Source organism: Ursus arctos, unplaced genomic scaffold (assembly GCF_023065955.2).
Source record: "Ursus arctos isolate Adak ecotype North America unplaced genomic scaffold, UrsArc2.0 scaffold_3, whole genome shotgun sequence".
NCBI classification, from domain to species: Eukaryota; Metazoa; Chordata; class Mammalia; order Carnivora; family Ursidae; genus Ursus; species Ursus arctos.
The window spans coordinates 100,788,332-100,807,234 of NW_026622985.1; the positions used below are offsets into that span (position 1 = coordinate 100,788,332).

Below are 18,903 nucleotides of genomic sequence, written 5' to 3' on the forward strand. Positions count from 1 at the left end.
ACGCATTCAATGAGCACGTATTTATGTACTCGTCACGCAGTTAGCATTTACAAAGTGTTAGGAGAGCAGAAGCCGTTGGCTCCTGGGCGGTTCCCTGCGCTACCGCCCTCCCGCCAGCAGGGGGCGCCGTCCCGTCCCGCTCAGCGCCCGCTCTGCCCGGAAGTCCCGCCCCGACCGGAAGTTGGAGTAGGCGCATCCTGGAAAATGGCGGCGTCCGCAAGCGCCGGAGTCACGGGCCGGCGCGGCCGCCGGGGGCGCGGGCCTTATAGGCGGCATGGACGTGGGGTACGCCGCGGGCTGGGGGACGGCACAGAAGGGGCCCTGAAGCGGCTAAAGCTAGCTGTGGAGGAGTTCGTGCAGGCGAGCTCCGAGGGTGAGATCCCCGGCGGCTCCGCGGGGCCCCGGACGGGGGGACGCGGGCGGGTGGGCGGAAGGAAAAGCCGCAGGGAGCTGAGGAAGGAGAAGCGGCACCTGAAGAAGGCGCGCCGGCTGCAGAGGACTGCGGGCCCCGCGCAGGGCCCGGGTCCGGGCGGCGGCGTCGGGGGAGCTCACGGCCCCCTGGCGGAGGAGGTGGCGGAGGCGGTGGGGGAGGGCGGCCAGCCGTCCCCTCGTCGGGCCCCACCGCCGACGGCGGGGCCGCGACCTCCCCAGGCCAAGGGCGCGCGGGCCCGCACCGAGGCCAGAGGTCCCCCCAGGACAACAAGGCCCTCTGCAGCCGCCGCTGCCGCTCGGAAACGGGCGCTTCTGGCGGCCAACGAGGAGGAGGACCGGGAGATCCGAAAGCTGGAGCGGTGCCTTGGCTTGAACAAGCGCAAAAAGAAAGGAGGTGGTAGCTCCGTACCGCTTAGCTTTGCTCGCGATGGGCTCGACTACATCCTGGGAGCCCTGGGGTCCGGAAAAAATAGTGGCTTGTATGAAAGCAGCAGTGAGGAGGAAGAGGTAGAGGATGCCGGACAGACTCTCCCCGAAAGTGACTTAGAGAGTGACGAAAGTGACTTAGAGAGTGGCACCGACGGTGAAGGGGGAGAGGAGGATGTGGAAGAAGAAAAGAGCAAGCTGGGAGCAGAAGCCGGAGCACAGGTGGAGGAAGAGGATGTAGAAAAGGATGAGCAAAAAACAGCAGAAGGGAGAGCCACGTGGGAAAGGAACCAAAAGAGAGTCCGCTTTGCAGAAGAAAGGAGTGAACCTTCCTCTGAGGACTCTGACACAGCAGATCAGGTATGGTGTGAACAACCTAAATTCTGTGGGGTTTTTCCCGAAATAACCAGTGGTCGCAAGAGTGGGACACAAGTGACCTATTGATGTATTGGTAATATTGAGCCAAGTGTGGGTGAATCAGGTTATTATGTCTATTATGCTTTTTAATTTACATGATAAAGAGTTCAGGGAAAAAACATCTCCAAGAATTTTTGTTTTTGTTCTTTTAAAGATTTTATTTATATATTTGACAGAGAAATGGCCAGCGAGAGAGGGAACACAAGCAGGGGGAGTGGGAGAGGAAGAAGCAGGCTCCCAGCGGAGGAGCCCGATGCGGGGCTCGATCCCGGAACGCTGGGATCACGCCCTGAGCCAACGTCAGGCAGATGCTTAACGACTGAGCCACCCAGGCGCCCCCTAAGGATTTTTTTATCTGAGAAAGTTAATGGCCGTTCCCACCAGTTGTCCTAAGGTGGCATCTCCTTCATTCGGTGTTTACTGCCTCAGCCTCCAAACCTGACTTTGAATCCCCTCCCCGTTTGCTCTGTTCTGGCCTCTGATGTATTGCAAGGACATCTCTCACCCCCCACTTGGCTCTGCCCTCACCTAGTCCATTTCCTGTCCAGCTGCTCCTGTAGTGAATCTTTGAAACACAGAGCTAGTCTACAACATTCCCTTGAATAAAGTTGTACATTGAAGATCAAGTTCAAAAGCCATGACAGCAGTCAGGGCCTTCACAGGCTGGCCCCTTGCTTTAAAATAGCTTCACCTCAGCATGCACCTTACAGGCATCCTGTGATGGCATGCACTTCCTTCCTCGCATCTCACTGTTACAGCTCTCTGCCCCTAAATATATGTATTCCTTCTGCCTGCACGGTCTTTCCTCATCTTCTCACTGCCTGTGGTTATCTGTTCACATAGGACACCTCTGGGAGTCTTTCCCCATCTTAAGTATATGAACTAACTGGCTTTCGTTTCTACCCTGTGCCTTAGCATCGGGCACTTTGTGAGCAATCTTTAACTGCTGTCAGTTCCTCTCCTTTTCTTTCACAGCCTTTTGAGGTATAATTAACATACAGTCTGAACTAATGGTGTCCAAGAGCAACAGTTTCTATGTACGTAAACGTGATTTCTCCAATTAAGTTTAAACTCCCTAACAGCATGGGTCATGCCTTACAAACGTTTGTCACCTAAAGCCCTTGTTTAGGTGCCCAGGGAGTGTTGGTCAGTGGTAATGATTTGTAACCTTCCCCGTGGATGATCTAGGAAATAGTGAGCAACGGATTGATTTTGATTTTGTCATGTATACCTACATATTAGTTTTGAACAAGTTGGAAGTTATTTTAGGACACTCTCCCTGCAAAACTGCAGAGAGATGCATTTAGTTGAGGTGCTTATGTACTGCCGTGCTGGCCATAAATTAAGCCTGGGCAAGTGCAGGTCGGAGAGCTCTGGTGGGCAGATCCTGGGCGGCGCAGCCAGGTCTGCGGAGTTACAGGGCGGAGAACGCGATGAGAACGTGCGCTGACAGTCACGGCAGCGGGGACCCCCCAGCAGGCTGTGAGTGGAGCGCCCACTCAGGACTCCCCAGGACGCTCAGCAAATTTCTGACGTGGATTAAGCCACAGTGGTCAGTAGTTACAGCTTCTGCCCGTCCTCGGGACCCTAATACATAAATGTGAACATAGCAAGCAGTGAAGTGGAACTTGTTCAGTGTAAAATTTTTGTAATTCTGTCCTTTCAAGGAGAGTCTTTGTGAAAATGACGGCAAGTACATCCCCCCTCATGTGAGGCAAGCTGAGGAAACAGCAGGTGGTCAGAAAAAGGAGGGACTGGAGAGACTACAGAAACACGTCAAAGGTCTGATCAACAGGTAACCTCGCCCATTGCCATCCCGCGCCGTGCCAACAGCTTGTCTTGTTTGCTAAAATTAAAGAAACTCACTGACTCCGGCTGCGGTGGTTGTCGGCGCCTTTCTGTTCCTGTCCTGCTGCAGCCAGATCTGTACCCTGAAAAGCAGGAAGCCCACCTTTTCCATTTGGTATTTTGAGCCCTTCAGAGTCTGAAAGCCACACAGGTGCCCACGTGGTGGTTCTCGGAAGTCCCAGGAACACGGCTGGTAGGGCCTTCCCCCACTGTGGTGGCTCCGGCTCAGAAATGTGGTCTGCAGCCCCCGTGCTCATTCCTTGTGGTCGCACGTGTGTGCGTTCTCTGCGGCAGGAGACGTCAGATCCCTGCCCACAGTGAAGACAGGGCCTTCCCAGCACCACGTGACTCTCTTCCTCGCCTTTGTGGTCACACCCAGTCCCCCCCACACACACACACCCACTGCTTTGTTTTTAATGAAAACAAAACACTATTTCCAGGGGGCCTGGGTGACTCAGTCCGTTGGGCGTCCAACTCTTGATTTCAGCTCAGGTCCTGATCTCAGGGTCATGAGATCGAGCCCACATTGGGCTCTGCACTCAGCAAGAGTCAACTTGAGATGCTCTCTTCCTCTCCCTCTGCCCCTCCCCCCATACTCGCTCCCTCGTACACTTGCAGTCTCTCTCTAATAAATCTTTTTAAAAATTTGTAAGATTTTATTTATTTATCTGAGAGAGAGTGTGCATGTGTGCACACAAGTCGGGGGGATGGGTCAGAGGGAGAGAGAAAGCAGACTCGCCCGCTGAGCAGGGAGCCCGATGTGGGGCTCGATCCCGAGACCCCAGGATCATGATCTGGGCAGAAGGCAGATGCTTAACTGACTGAGTCACCCAGCTACCCCTAAAGAAATTTTTAAAACAAAAAACACTGTACATCCTGGAATTTTACCAAACGTGCTATTTGAGTGGTCAGTGTCCGCACAGGGGCAGTGAGCATCTTCCGGGTGCGTATCCATCCTTCCCCTCTACCTAGTAAGTGGAGCAACCTTTTCTCAGTGTGGGGACTAAAGATTTTTATGCTGGCCACTGACCAAAAAGTGGAAAAGTTGGACTTTTTCCCAACAGCACGTACTGATGTGCTAAGTAAGGATGCCTCCCTGCTTCTGCCTGGGACGCTGGGTTAGGGTACCAGTGGAGTATCCTTGTGGTCTTAAGGAGAGTCCGGTGTGTGCTTCCCCAGGGCCACATGTCAAGTGGAAAGACAGCGGTTAGGTAACTGCAGGATTCCAGAGGGTTGTGTGCTATTACGTGCAGTATATGCTGGGTTATTGGGGCGAGATAAAAGCTGTTCTTGGGTTAAATGTGTACATAACATAGGGTGTGTTGGTTTCGTTTTTTTTAAATCGATCTGAAACATCATTCCTGCTGTGAGGCCTCACTGCTGCTCCGCCTTGACCATTGTCTGCAGGTTGAGTGAGCCGAGCATGGCGTCCATCAGCGGGCAGCTGGAGGAGCTGTACATGGCCCACAGCAGGAAGGACATGAACGACACTCTGACGGGCGTCCTCCTGAGTGCCTGCGCTCCGGACGCCGTCATGCCCAGCAGGCTGGTGAGGGAACACGTGCTCCTGCTCAGTGTTCTCCACCACACGGTCGGGGTCGAGGTAGGGCTCACTTCCCCTGCGCCGCGCTTCACCGCGGGCCCCATGCGCCAGACACCATGCTGTCTCTGGCTCGGGAACACTTGGTCTTGTGTTTGGTCCACTCTAACGTGCCTTTGTCGTTTATTTTTCTCTGGACTGACATTTTGGACTTGCCTTCGTTTCCTTTGTGTTCCAGCTCTAACAGGGACTCGTTTCAGGTATCGTGCACAGTGGTCTGTGTGGTCTTCCTACTCAGGTATTCCTCTTTCATATGTAAGGAGGCCAGCAGCAAGGGAGCTAAACCCCGATTTAATAAAGTGAGGGCGATATGTGGCAGGGCCGAGGCTTGGAGCTGCCTGGGCGCCCTCCAGGCAGTCCCAGACCTTCCTGCATCGGTCTGCGAAGCGGGGCCTTTGTCAGGACACCGTTGGACAGTGCGTGTAAAGCTCCTGCGTGAGGGCTGGTATGAGGTGGGTGCTGCCCAGCGAGCAGTTGTCCCCACTCGTCCTGTGCTCTTTGTCCTCGCTCGGTGGCTCTCTGGGTTAGTGTCGGGGGGGCTGTGTGGTGCCGGCCCCAGTTCTGACAGAAAGACCTCTTCTGTCACCTCAGACGGTGACTCACAGCCTCCCGGGCAGTATTCCGCTCCCCCAGTGCGGTCTATCCCAGGGTTGTTGGAGGAAACCGCTCCGCTCACAGGAGCTTATACTGAGGCCCGGGAATGAACGGACCGTTAGCGAGCAGGCCTTCATTTTTCCCAGGTGATGTTCATACTTAGAAGAACTCACTGACTCTTTGGGTCTTTCTGTGGGGCCGTATCTTTCATGGTGGTGTTGGTTTCTTTGTCTTCGGATTGCCCTCCTCCCAGGAATGGGCTTCGGCAGCAAAGCACCGTGGACAGCCTGGCGCCGGGGTCAGGGCCGCACATTGCTGCGTCCCTTCCACCTGTCCTCCCAGTTCCGAGCAGGGCCAGGAGGGTGGGCAGCCCCATCTCACACCCACAGCAGAGCCCGGGAGAGCTGTGAGCTGGTGCCGAGGTGGCGGCCACAGGGTGCTCTGCGGCAGTTGTCAGCACCCGGGTCTGCACGCTTTTCTCTCTCTTTCGTCATCGGCTCCCAGAACTCCCTGGAGTCTTGTAGAGCAGGCCTGGGCAGGGCTCACTTTAAGGCCACAGACCTTTCGGACTCACTGCCCTCCGTGCCTCGAGAGGTTCTGCGGTGAAAGCAGTGTGCCGTGTGGAGAAGACGGTGCTGCGTCTGCCGTGTGGCCGCGGACCTGGCAGTCTCTGCGCCAGTTTCTTCCCGCGTAGAGCCGCTTCAGCGAGTGCTGCCTGCGGAGAGCGCATTCGGGGGCATGGCCCGTAGGAAGTGCTCAGTAGAGGTTGGTTAGTCGTACTAACTTCCGCCTGATGCGGGAGGATGTTTTCGGGTCGAAAGTCTCTTCTCCTCACCGTGTGTCCTGCCACTGCAGGCTTCATGGCTTTCCCTAGACAACCTTGGAACCAGGCTTTCCCACCCAGCAGCAGTCACGGCCTGGGAGGTTTGGAAGGTGCAGATTCTAGGACCTTCTGGGCGTGGGGAGGTGGGGCCAGAGAGGCACAGGCCCCGAGTCTTCTGGGCAGCAGGACTCTCCGCGCGACGTCTGTGCCGGCTATTTAGAGAATCTCTCTTCTGAAGTAATTGTTTTATTTCTAAGAACTGTCCTCATTTTCGCATGAGACCCTGTGAGTCCCTTCTCTTCATTATGAAGCATAATGGAACCACCAGATGCCATTCCTGGTGTTGTGGGAGTGCCACGATTCAGTGCTGTCATTAGACGGCTTTGCTCACGCCCCCTGTCCTCCTGCGTCACCCCGTGTACTTCGTAATCAGGAGGATGCTCAGAGACAGTAGTTTGAGTTACAGTTAAAGCTGTAGCCCAACCGCCCCCAATATGCAGGGATTCACTGGACTTGAACATAGGAGGTGACTGGTCCTACTTCTCATTCAGACGTCCGCTAACACAACGGACACCTGAAGCGACTCATTCCGTGGGAAGCAGTTATGGTAGTTAGCTAACGAGGCCTCGGGACGGCACCGTTACGCTTCTTGGCCGTTCTCTGCGAGAAACTCCCTCCCGGGAATTCACGGAAGGACAGAGTCTGTTACGAAGCCCATGTTGTCAGTTACTCAGCTGCTTCTTGGTAGTTTAGAAATAAAAATCAGCTTTGTACAGATCTGCATTAAATTCCCCAAGTCAGAATTAATGTGTGTTCTTAAGTAACGTCAGCAGTATGAATGTTACTTGTATTTTAAATGTATCCCAAGTAGGGGCGTCTGGCACACTCAGCTTGTGGTGCGTGCAGCTCTTAATCTTGGGGTTGAGAGCTCCAGCACCACGTGGGGTGCAGATTAGTGAAAAATAACATGCTAAAAAATAAAAGTCATACTAAGTTATATTTTATTTTGAAGATATTAACTGGAATCTAAAATTTTGATGAATGTTAACGTAATTATTCTACTTATGTGATTGGAAACATATCTAAGTATGTTTTATGCCCGAGTTTTTCTTGCTATCTGCAGAGTTCTGGTTTCTCTTCAGGTCATATCTGAACACAGTACAGTAGTCGTAGTAGGAGGGTGTATTCTTCCTCATCCACGTTTCAGGTGGTCATTTCGTGGCCGACGTTCCTCCCTGCCAGCACCGAGCCTCTGCCTCTGTCCCCTCCAGCCTGAGCTTGAGCCGGAGAAGCAAGTGTTATTAATAGCAGTACATTTTTAGAGCTGTAGATGTGTTCTTAACATTTTTAATAATTTTATTTTTTTAGGGAACCAGAATGGGTGCTGGCCAAAAATACGACCTTGTTGATTTCAAAGACCAGAGGATGTACTTAGGGGTCTGGGGGCCACGGCAGATGGCCTCGTGTCGTCATTCACTGTAGCCCTCCCACATGTACGTGCTGTACATTTAGACTTCTGTCTTTAAAGTCCACGCCGTGTTGGAGTTTATGCCCTACTGTGTGTATATTTTATATGTTAACTTAAAAAACACTGATTTTTTTCAACATACATTTAAGTTTGTTGAAAGAGGAAGACGGATTCCTACGAATAGCTTGTTAATGTTTGATTTTTACATGTTTACAGTGATGCTTTCTCTGCTCTCCTTGTCCAGGTCGGCGCTCACTTTTTGGAGGCCGTGGTGAGGAGGTTTGATGCTGTCTATAAGAGCGGAGGCCCAGGGAAGGAGTGTGAGAACCTGCTTGCCGTCGTCGCCCATTTGTATAACTTCCATGTGGTGCAGGCTTGCCTGGTCTTTGACGTTTTGAAAAAACTTATCGGAACGTTCACAGAAAAAGATATCGAACTGACCCTGTTAATGCTGAAAAATGTAGGCTTCTCGTTGAGAAAAGATGATGCTTTGTCACTTAAGGAACTGATCATGGAAGCCCAGGCCAAGGCCAGCGAGGCCACTGGCAAGTTCCAGGACCAAACCAGGGTACGCCTGACCTGCTTTCTGAGTGCCTGAGCGCTCACACACTGACCAGAGCTTAAAAATAAGTATTTGGGGTAAAATCACATTTAATTTCTTAGTGATCCCCATTGTCTTCTGTCTCATCAGGTTTTGTGGCTTTATCATCAGTATGTGAATGAACTTGTTTTTCTGCTAAGAAGTCAAATATTCTGTGAATTTAAGAATCCGTTTCTTTAACATTTATCTATTCAAAAAATGTTTACTGAGGAAGGCTGCGTGACAGAGGCCTCGGGCGTCAGCGCTCTTGGATTTCCCGCTGTGCTGCTTAACAGTGACGGGTCCTGAGTCTTCCAAGCCTTGGTTTCCCCATCTAGGAAATGGGGGCTGATTGTGGCTCCTTCCTCATCTGCCGGTTGAGAGGCATGGGTGAGCCACGGAAGCCCATAAGGGGAGAAAGGATATCACTTTAGGAACAAGAGAAGTGTTCATGTCGGGAGCCTTCAGGGGAGCAGGGCAGGAGGAACGGGCAGAGGCTGGCCTCAGTAGGCCTTGTAAACCCTTTCAGGGACTTGGGATTTTATCCTAGAGGCACCTGAAGGGTTCTAAGCAGGTAAATGATGTATGCCGTTTCCATGGCACTTTGACTATACCAAGAAAAGAGGTGGACAGGGCAGGAGACACCACCGCAGAGGTCTGACAGGGAGCCTTAGCATAAGTAGCAGGGGGTGTGAGGTTAGGAGTCAGAAGTGACCAGGGGGCGTGGGCTGGAGGGAAAGGTGGATGTGAAGGATGGGAAGGGCCAGCGTTACCCCTAGTGGACAGCAGGACAATAGGAGGAGACAGACTCAGGAGGGAAGACAGGCCCACTTTGGAAATCCTGAAATGAAGTGCTGGGATCAGCCATGAAGCGGTACGGTCTCAGGAGCTGTGCAGGCTGGAAGTTGCTGGCGTCCAGTGGGGAGTGGACAGAGCCCTGAGGTTTTAGAGTGCCAGCATTCACTGCATTGTTGAGGGGAGGGGGGACGGGGAGGCTCCTGGAGCCAGGTCCCAGAGTGTCCCAAGGAAGCACTTGTCCCTGGATTGAATGCTCAGAGGCCAAGTTTAAAACACAAAAGTCAGCAGAGGCAGGAAGGAGCTTCTGTTTTCGGGGATGGGGGGATGGGGAGTGCCCATAATGAGTTTGGGGTTTCTTTGTGGGGACAATGAAGATGTTCTGAAATTGATCGTGGTAGCTGCACACCCCTGAATGTGCTCAGTGTACACTTGTAAACGGGTGAGGTTTATGGTGTGTGAATTAGATCTCAAAAAATAGGTAGTATCTGGGGGAATCTCAGAGAAAGATATGCATAAATTCTTTTTTATTCTTGCAACTTTTCTCGAATTATGATGTTTTCAATTTAAAAGTTAAAAAAGGTGAGAAGGCCAGGAATGGGGAAGAAGTTGAAATATAGTGGAGAGAGAGGGCAGCTAAGACCGAGAGGCGGGAGGGGTACTGGGGGTGGGTCAGAGGTGGTGGGGGGCGGAGGGGAGAACGGCAGATCTCGGGGTGCTCGGGGTCCCAGTAGAGGCCGGGTGACACAGTCATATTGAAACATGTGCTCCCGAGCCAGAGGTTCCTGTTGGCGGCAACTGTTTCCCCGGAAGAGCATCTCCGGTTTACACGTGGGCGGTGCTGACCCTGTGCGTGGCCGGAGTCGTTCTTCCCAGGTCGGAGGTCCGTTGTTCAGGCTGTGTGAAACGATGGTTTCTTCTGTTTCCGTTTTCTTTAAGGTCCGGTTTATGCTGGAGACCATGTTGGCTCTGAAGAACAATGACATGCGTAAGATCCCAGGCTACGATCCCGAGCCCGTGGAGAAGCTCAGGAAGTTACAGAGAGCTTTGGTAAGGCACTTTCTTTTTCTTTTCTTTTTTTCATTTTTAAAGATTTTATTTATTTATTAGGGAGAGATTGAGCACAAGCAGGGGGAAGGGCAGAGGGCAAAGCAGGTGCTCTCCGCTGAGCAGAGAGCCCAACGTGGGACTCGAACCCAGGACCCCAGGATCATGACCTGAGCCGAAGGCAGACGCTTCACCAACTAAGCCCCCAAGGCGCCCCTGGTGAGGCACCTTCGCTTCTTGCTCACCGTGAGCTCCCATGTCTACATGGACTGGTTGTGAAGCCATGGAAGGCAGTTGGAGCGGTCAGTCAGGTGCCATATCTGGTTAATCAGAGTTCCAAGAGGGGTACCTGGGTGACTCTGTTGGTTGAGCAGCCAACTCCTGATCTCAGCTCAGGTCGTATCTTGGGGTGGTGAGGCCTAGCCCCGTGTCAGGCTCCGTGTCCGCGGGCAGTTGGAGTCTCCTTCAGATTCTCTCTCCCTCTGCCCCTCCCCCTGCTTGTGCATGCACCCTCTCGCTCTAAAATGAATTTTAAAAATCTTAAATCTTAAAAAAAAAAAGTTCCAAGATACAGTAAGGAAACGTCCCATTTCTGTGGTGAGACCCTCAGAGTGGCCCGGGTGCAGGGCCGTCCCTGTGAGTTCAGCGTCCCCAGCACTTAGCCTGTGGTGCTCAACTCGGGCCATGCAATAGAACTCTCTGCTTTGAAAGAGGGCTTAGGCCAGGGTCCCGCCCAGACCACTGAAGTCAGCGTTGGGGGGGTCTCACCTGTTGAAGCTCCCCAGCTACTCCTGATGAGGGGCCGCAGCTGAGACCCACTGACATCCCCAGCCGGGGGTCCTTCAGCCCTGGCTCTGGCAGGTCTGGAATCGTTGGCTCGGCAAACCCCAGGCACTCCTAGGCAAGTTCTCACCACCAGTTCCATGCAGCTCTCCTTGAGGCCTGCGTCCAAACCTCTTCCCTGGTGTGACAGCTTTCCAAAGACAGCCGTGTTTGGGGTGATAGACCCACAGACCTCAGACAAAAGCAGAGTTTACCTCTATCTTTGGTGCTATTGCAAACTGGCTCCCTGTCCCAGTCGTCAGTGACTGAGTACGGTATTCGTGAGCCAGCAGTTCCGTGATCAGAAACAGAAGAGGCCCGAGAGCGACAGTAGTGCAGACTGTGAGCCAGCGGAAGTGTTTCACTAGCTCCTTTCTCTCAGGTGCGCAGCGCTGGCTCGGGCACGGAAACTCAGCTCCGAGTGTCGTGGGACGCTGTCCTGAACGCCGAGCAGACCGGGCGCTGGTGGATCGTGGGGTCCGCGTGGAGCGGGGCCCCCATGATTGACAACAGTCAGCAGAAGATCCTGGAGAAGCAGCCCTCCGGGATGGTACGAGAATCCTGTGCTGCCCCCGCCCCCACGTCCTGCGGTGTGCCCTGGAGGAGCCACTTTATTCGTCATGTGCTTCTGAGGTGTACTGGCATGGGTTTCTTCAGAGACCTTAAAGAAACTTACTGTTTTGTGATAGAATTTCATGGAGTTTCTATGGTTTAAGTCCCAAAGTAGCACACGTAAAGGACTTAAAGTTGAGTGGAATGAGGGGAGCATAGGAAAACGAGCCCTCAAGTTGCAGAGACCAGTCTGGAGAGGCAGACAGCTGTTTCCCAGGAGGGGTGGCTTCCGGTCCATTAGGCAGATTTCAGATTGTCAAAATTCCTTGTATTTCTTTGTATTTGCTGAAGTCCATATGTTATTCAGATTTCCTTCATTTTCTCCTAATACCCTTTTATCTCTCAGGATCCCATGTCACGCCTCATCGTCCTGGCTCTTCTGGCCATGGCCACTTCTCTCTAATTTATGTCATTATTGCCTAGACTGACAAGTCGTGCTGCTCCTGAGAAGCTCCCCGGAATCAGGCGGTTTTCTCCTCCTGTGTTTGCCTTGTCTCTTGCTGTGGCTTTCTCTTATGGGGGCATAACCAGGAATAAAGACTTAGCATTCACATATATGTATTTCCATGTAACTTATAATCAATCTTCGGTAAAGCCATGGAAACATGCATGTTATCTTTTAGAAACTTTGTAACCACAGTAAACCAGACTAACTTTTCCTTGAAACACCTGTGTGGTCTGTGCCTTAATTGCCCTACCCCTCTTTCAGGTTAGTGGGAAGATACTAGAACTCGCCCGAAAGCAGAGAATGAACACTGATGTCAGGAGAAACATATTCTGTACAATAATGACTAGTGAAGATTTTTTGGACGCGTTTGAGAAGCTTCTGAAGTAAGCATTAGTGCAAACTCCTTGATTAGATGTTGTTGAAGAAATCAGCCCAGTTGAGGTTTGTGTTAGGGAGGGTCAGGTCAGATGCTGCTCGGGGCAGCTGGGCTGTCCTCTCTGCCCTCCTGCCTTGGTCCGGGCATCTTCTGGTCAGCAGTCTTGCTCCTGCTAATTGGCCACTTGTGGTTCCAAATTGGAAATTTTATGATATATTTTGATTAAAAGCATTAGGTGACCAACTGATTAATCACAGTGACTGTTGGTTGTCATAAATTGCTTAAAATCCTCATATTGACGTTGTCTTCCTGATTACTTCTAAATTAAAAACTTCTTAGTATAGTTTCTGTAATGAATTGTAAAAAGATTTTTAAAGTACCTGTGTATCATAGCTAAATCGTGGAAGGAGCCGAGATGCCCTTCAACAGATGACTGGATTAAGAAGTTGTGGTCCATATATACAATGGAATATTACTCAGCTATCAGAAAGAACGAGTTCTCAACATTTGCTACAACATGGACGGCACTGGAGGAGATAATGCTAAGTGAAATAAGTCAAGCAGAGAAAGACAACTATCATATGATTTCTCTCATCTATGGAACATAAGAACTAGGATGATCAGTAGGGGAAGAAAGGGATAAAGAAAGGGGGGGTAATCAGAAGGGGGAATGAAACATGAGAGACTATGGACTATGAGAAACAAACTGAGGACTTCAGAGGGGAGGGGGGTGGGGGAATGGGATAGACCGGTGATGGGTAGTAAGGAGGGCACGTATTGCATGGTGCACTGGGTGTTATACACAACTAATGAATCATCGAGCCTTACATCGGAAACCGGGGATGTACTGTATGGTGACTAACATAATATAATAAAAAATCATTAAAAAAAAATAATAAATAAAAAAAAAATAAAAAAATAAAAAAAAAAAATAAAATAAAGTACCTGTGTATCTTTACAACATACTTCTCAACAAATCTGATATTAATTTTCCATTATGTGCTTCAAATGCGGAATACCCGGCACGAGGACAGGCCTGCCCGCAATACCTGTCTTATGACTCCCACCCCCTCTCCTCTGTTCCCTTTGAACCAGACTGCCAGGCAGGATGTGCTCTGAAAGATCTCTTACTCCTCACCGTCTCTGTTTCGCAGGCTTAGACTAAAGGACCAGCAGGAGCGGGAGATCGTTCATGTTCTCGTGGATTGCTGCCTTCAGGAGAAAACCTACAACCCTTTCTATGCGTTCCTGGCTGGCAAGTTCTGTGAGCACCAGAGGAGCTTCCAGGTAACCCCGCTAGCAGCCCGCCAGTCACCTGTGCTCTGCTGTTTCCCTAGACGCTCTGTCTGGTCACCCCACCGGGAACGAGCGCCCTGAGTGAGGCGTCCAGCCTGGGCTGAGCGCCGTGTGCAGGGGACGGTCCCAGGGCCCACACCCTACGGCCAGGCCCCCTCTCAAGGAGAGCAGGTGGGCGTCGCAGAGGCGGCATGACTGGGGCAAAGGATTGCTGGGCCCGCTTTTCGTGTGGCCGCGTCCCCGGGGGAGTGCCTCCTTGACCTTAGGTGACACCAGCCTTCTCTGATCTTTCTCAACATTTCTGCCGTTTGGAGGGGAAAACCCACAACAGAAAGAAATTACTGTGTAGGAAAGGAGGGTGTGTTGCTCCTGGCTCATCCTGACTCGACTTTGAAGACACGACAAGTGAACAAGGAGTAGAATGCGTCTAGATTACGTCCTTAGCGACTTGTTCTAACAGTGGACTGCACTGTAACTCTTTCTTCTTATTATTCCATTGTTCTATTAGATGACTTTCCAGTTCAGCATATGGGATAAATTTCGGGACTTAGAAAATTTGCCAGCCACTAATTTCTCTAATTTGGTTCACCTGGTAGCCCACTTGCTGAAGACGAAATCGCTTCCACTTTCTATTTTAAAGGTTTGTATCATGGATGAAATTATTAAAAGCAATGAAAACGATAGTATGATTCTTTCTACTTGGGACCTTAAGAAAATGCATTTCTTTAGATTCTGACTTACCTGGAAAGTATGTTTATAACACCGTAGCCGTCCTAGAAAGTAGCCGGAGTGGCTTGCAGTGTAAATGTCCCTGGTAAACAAGGCGCGGTTCCAGTTGTGCGCTCGTCTCCGAGACCCTCGTTTGCCCTTCGGACTCATGTGCAGGTCCTAGTTCTGAGTCCTCCATTGGCCGCTACTGCGTCGGGAGGAGGACGGGGAGCTGCGGTGCAGGACTCCACTGCTGCTTCCTTCATGGTGTCCCCCGGCCGCGCCCCAGCCCTGCCGTGTTTCTGCGTCACATCCAAGCCAGTGAGGCGTGAGGTGCCCTGCTGTTGGTCTGGAGTGGACAGGGGAACCAAGACAGTGGATGTGCGATTGGAGGTGGCCGCCGGCCTGCACAGCGGGACAAGTGGGCCTGGCCTCCCCGAAACAGGAGCAGGGAGGGATCCTGAGGGCCAGAGAGAGTGCCCAGGCCTGGACTTCTGTGCCTCTTGCTCCCTGGCCTGCAGACGGACTGCAGACGCACAGTTCCTGCTGATGCAAAGCTCCTGCTGTGTGTCTGTATCCATCCACCAGGGCACTGAGGCGGGCTCACTGTGTGTCTGTGGGGTGTGGGACTAGGTTTGGGCCACTGAGCCTTATACCGCTTTCCAAAAATGACAGTGGTACAAAGCATGGAGAGTACAGGCCTTCCTGTTGCTGGACTAGATCTTGCCTTCAGTTCACTCAAGTGTTAAGCTCCCAGCAGAGGAGTTTCAGCAGAACCTAGAGCTGTCCTTGAAGCTCGTGCTGGGGTCCTCACTCCCCCTCCCACCACCACCCATTCACAGGCGCCTCTCTGGTTCTCAGGCGTGCTTTGGAACTCTTCCCACAGATGGCACGTCCTCTCGTGTCACACGCTGTCACACTCCGTGTGGACAGCGTTGTCCTACCCCACGTTCCGAATATCCTCTCACAGTTCTTTAAGTCAGCATGAGTTTGAAGTATATCCATATTAATATCTGTGATTCTCTTTTCTGATCTTATCACTTCTGTGCCGTATTCTATTGTGTAAGTGTACCAGAATTTATAGGCAATTCTTAGGGAATATACGTATTATATGAGTGATATTCTCCTAGATCTTAATTTTCTATGTATGGTTTTAATCAGGGGGTAGTTTCTTTAAGGCATGGAGATACATATGTTTGGATTCTAGAATTAAATTCCTGATTCATGGAAAGCCCCGCCGGGCAGGTTGCTCTCGACAGCGGTGTGCACACCCCTGCTGGCAGAGCGCGCGAGGCCCCACACCCTTGCCCGCAGCTCTTCACCTTCTGTAGCTGGAAACAGCCTTACTTCAAGGGGGCGGGTAATTTTTTACTCTAACTATTTTTAGAAATTATTGAAAACATTGACTAAATGTAGCTTGTTCTCTCTGTCCTGACTCTAATTAGGTAGTTGAATTCAGTGAATTGGATAAACCCAGAGTCCACTTTTTACGGAAAGTGTTATATATTCTGTTAATGGAAACAGAAGTTGAAGACCTTGGTTCCATTTTTGCAAGGTATGTTCCCAGCTTGTTTTGTTAAAACATGTGGAAAAGAGATAAAGAGAATTGTTTTCGTTTACGCTGACTTAGAAAAAGCGAGGTCATTACACACTAGGTGCAGCTAATACGTTATTTTCAGTTTTCAGTTTAAGCCGATACGTTACACGTTTAATTCGGGGAACATGAAACTTGCCCAACAGCAAACTGGTGACGATCTCGAACATGTGGCCCATGTTGTGAAGCTCTTAGTGGAGAATTCTGTGTTCAGCGCAGTTAGGTTGTGTCTCCCAACTGGAGATCCCTAGACACCACGGCCTGGAGAGACGAGCTCATCACTGACGCCCGTTTCCGCGCCTCTTTCCCAGAGTGTGTGACAACCCGAAGCTGGGCTTGTTGAGAGAAGGCCTGAGGCTCTTCATCAGCCACTTCCTGTTGAGGAACGCGGAGCTGCACTCGAGTGCAGAGGAGGCCGGCCTGCTGAGAGAGAGGGCGGACCTCTCGACTAAGGCTCTGCAAGGCAAGGCTTCGCTGAGAATGTAGTCCGGAAACGGAGAGGAGTGCGGTGGTCATTTGTCTGAAAATGTCCTTTTTAAACCCAAAAGGCTTATTCCGCTAGCCAGGTATGCAAGCTTGGGGAGCTATGCCACGGTCTGTTGTATTTAAGATACTGTGTTTTAGATAATTGCTCAATTCAAGGTTGTATTGTGTTTATGTTTTAAACCGTTTTCTCATGTCGGTAGATAGAATGGGGTGAAGAGAAGGTAGGGAGGGAAGGACAGGCAGACACGGGACATGTTCTCTGAGGGTGCGGTGTGGCTGTGATCACGTGTGTGATGGTCTTATTTTTCACTAGACAAATAGTCCACTAGGGGGTGCAGTTATAAAGAAGTTGATGCGTTTTTTATCTTTTTTATGTATTGATTTAAAGTTCAGAAACCATTAGTTAAACATGGTACGGGATACTAAATTGATTTATTTCAAGAATTGGGACCGCGAGTGTGTTGGAAAAGCAGTTACCTGCACAGCATGGTGCCTGCGGGAGCAGCCCACCAGCGCTTGCCCAGAATTCTCACGTGCCGAGGGAAGGACACTTCCCGTGTGTGTCTGTCACTTACGCTCATCAACTCCAGGTTGTAAAGCACTTTATTAAATAACTTTGAAGTCACCGGATAGATATCGGGCACTTGGTGGGTGTGCCTGTGAGCCGGGTTCTAGGAGTAAGTGTGAGTAAAACAACTGCCACCTGCGAGGAACCAACGTTTATCTAGTGAAAGACACACCCCACGAGTACAATCAGCCCTGGCTGATTCTGTGAAGAAGTAAGTCATACATCGACAAGTTGTCTGGTCTTCTGCTCTTAGAATTTGCTTCTGTTAAGTGCTGCAAATTTGAGTTCAGTGTCATCTTCAGTTACTGAAAAGTCATCAAAATGTGTGTATAGAATAGGATTTTCTACAGCATCAGCACATGACCAGCAGCGCGCTGTCCCGTAGGGTGGTCACCTGGACTGAGTGAGGTCACCCCTGTGCAAACTCCTCTTTATCGCAGAATTTCAAACGCCATCTTTACGTGACCCGACAGCAGTTCGTGTTTAGAAATCACGCGAAGTCGTAAGCGTCTCCGCGTGCGTCCCTGAACTAGTGGTTTAAGTCTTCAATGCGCCAGGAACATGGAAACCTGTCTGATGGCCTCTCCTGTGCTTGTTGACCCCCCAATGGCCACACCACACCCATGTCTCCCAGCCGGTTCTGAACCTCATCCCCAGAGAACAGAGTGCGCTCGCTGAGGGCCTCCACTCTCTCTGCAGCTTGGGGTCAGGCCAGCAGCGGTCAGTTCTAATCCAGGTGCCCGCCTCCGCTGAAACCTGGCACTGCTGCCTGCATCCAAAAGTCTGGCTCGGAAGGAAAATGTGTCAGTCGAGCTAAACCGCGTGCTTCCTGACACAGTCGACTTGCATTCGGTGCAAGCTCCTGCTTCCTTGAAGACTCGCGGAACTGACCTGAGGCCTTTCACTGTGGGGGCAGCCGCTAAGACCGGGAAGAACGGTTCCCCCATCCCTGACGTGCACGGAACCTAGCTGGGGGCGTGGCTGGGCTCAGGCCGACTTTTTGCTGAAGATAAACTTCTGTCAACTGAATCCCCTTTTTATATTGTTTTTTGTTATTAAAACAATAAAAATGTCCCTTTGCCATGGAATATACTTGTGACTTAATTCCTAATGTCCAAGTCTTGCATGTATTATATGGCAGGTTATCCATAAATTTGGTCTTTTTGAGTGTAAAAGCCCTTTTTAACAGCAGAATAATGGGTTATCACGTGTTAGTATGCTTTCAGAAAATAATTATATCCTGATCAAAAGCTGCTGTGAATTCAGACTTGTTTGTAAATATATAGGTTTTTTAAATGTATTACAACAGTACCCAGCATTTGGAAAATACTGCCGTCAGTGCTTGGTGTATATGTAAATTTTTGGACTTCTTGTGATGCAGGTTGAGAACTATTGTATTGATAGAATTTCTGAGAGGAACTTGTCTTTTAGGGGATTTCGTCTTTTTTTTCCCTTCAAGTAATCTCTATCCAATGTGGGGCTTGGACTCACGCGCCCAAGATCAGGAGTCGGACGCTCTACCGACTGAGCCAGCCAGGAGCCCCTGGAGGATTTCATCTTTAAAATAGAGAATAAGGAACTAATGTTTAATGTACTAAAATGTATAAATAAAATTATTTTTTGTATTTTATTTAAAGTGCCAGTGAAGGTTTATTTTGAAAGAACCTTATCTTTCCATGTTTAGGAGATCTGCCTAGCCTGTGGTTTGGGCTACACCTAAAACACACAGTCTCCGTCTCTCTCCTCCCCTCCCTCTTTGCCCAAAGATGCAGATGAAGCAAAGGAGGCAAAACGTTAACCAGTAGTGGATCTGGGTGACGTTTATACAGACCAAGTATATTCTTACAACTTCTCTGTAAGTTTTAAATTATTTCAAAATAAGGAATTTTTATAAGGCATTCATAATGCAGAACTCATCCTTCAAAGTTTTAAATACCCTTGATGTTTTTTCACAAAAATAATT

At 50.4% G+C, this 18,903-nt stretch overlaps 1 protein-coding gene across 3 annotated transcripts; it reads left to right on the plus strand.

Annotated features, from left to right (window-relative positions):
- Window positions 1-177: 177 nt before the first annotated feature.
- Window positions 178-18,570, plus strand: NOM1 (nucleolar protein with MIF4G domain 1). 3 transcript variants are annotated; one of them, XR_003311613.4, is made up of 12 exons: window positions 178-1,218; window positions 2,943-3,070; window positions 4,531-4,726; window positions 7,853-8,176; window positions 9,923-10,033; window positions 11,235-11,402; window positions 12,174-12,295; window positions 13,443-13,575; window positions 14,093-14,224; window positions 15,738-15,847; window positions 16,198-16,452; window positions 17,381-18,570. XR_003311613.4 is itself a non-coding variant. In XM_026479225.4 (11 exons), the coding sequence occupies exons 1-11, from the start codon at window positions 205-207 to the stop codon at window positions 16,370-16,372; spliced, it is 2,613 nt and encodes an 870-aa protein (XP_026335010.2). In that variant the 5' UTR covers window positions 178-204; the 3' UTR covers window positions 16,373-18,570. The 3 variants fall into 3 exon arrangements, 2 of the variants coding, with proteins under 2 accessions (XP_026335010.2, XP_044248193.2); XM_026479225.4 differs by having other exon boundaries at window positions 16,198-18,570; XM_044392258.3 differs by lacking the exons at window positions 16,198-16,452; window positions 17,381-18,570 and adding an exon at window positions 15,972-16,187.
- Window positions 18,571-18,903: the final 333 nt, after the last annotated feature.

Coding starts and splice junctions, on each gene's coding strand:
- NOM1 (XM_026479225.4), top strand. CDS start 205: ATGGCGGCGTCCGCAAGCGCCGGAGTCACGGGCCGGCGCGGCCGCCGG. Junction 4,727..7,852: donor ACCACACGGTCGGGGTCGAG/GTAGGGCTCACT, acceptor CTCCTTGTCCAG/GTCGGCGCTCACTTTTTGGA. Junction 14,225..15,737: donor TTCCACTTTCTATTTTAAAG/GTTTGTATCATG, acceptor GACTCTAATTAG/GTAGTTGAATTCAGTGAATT.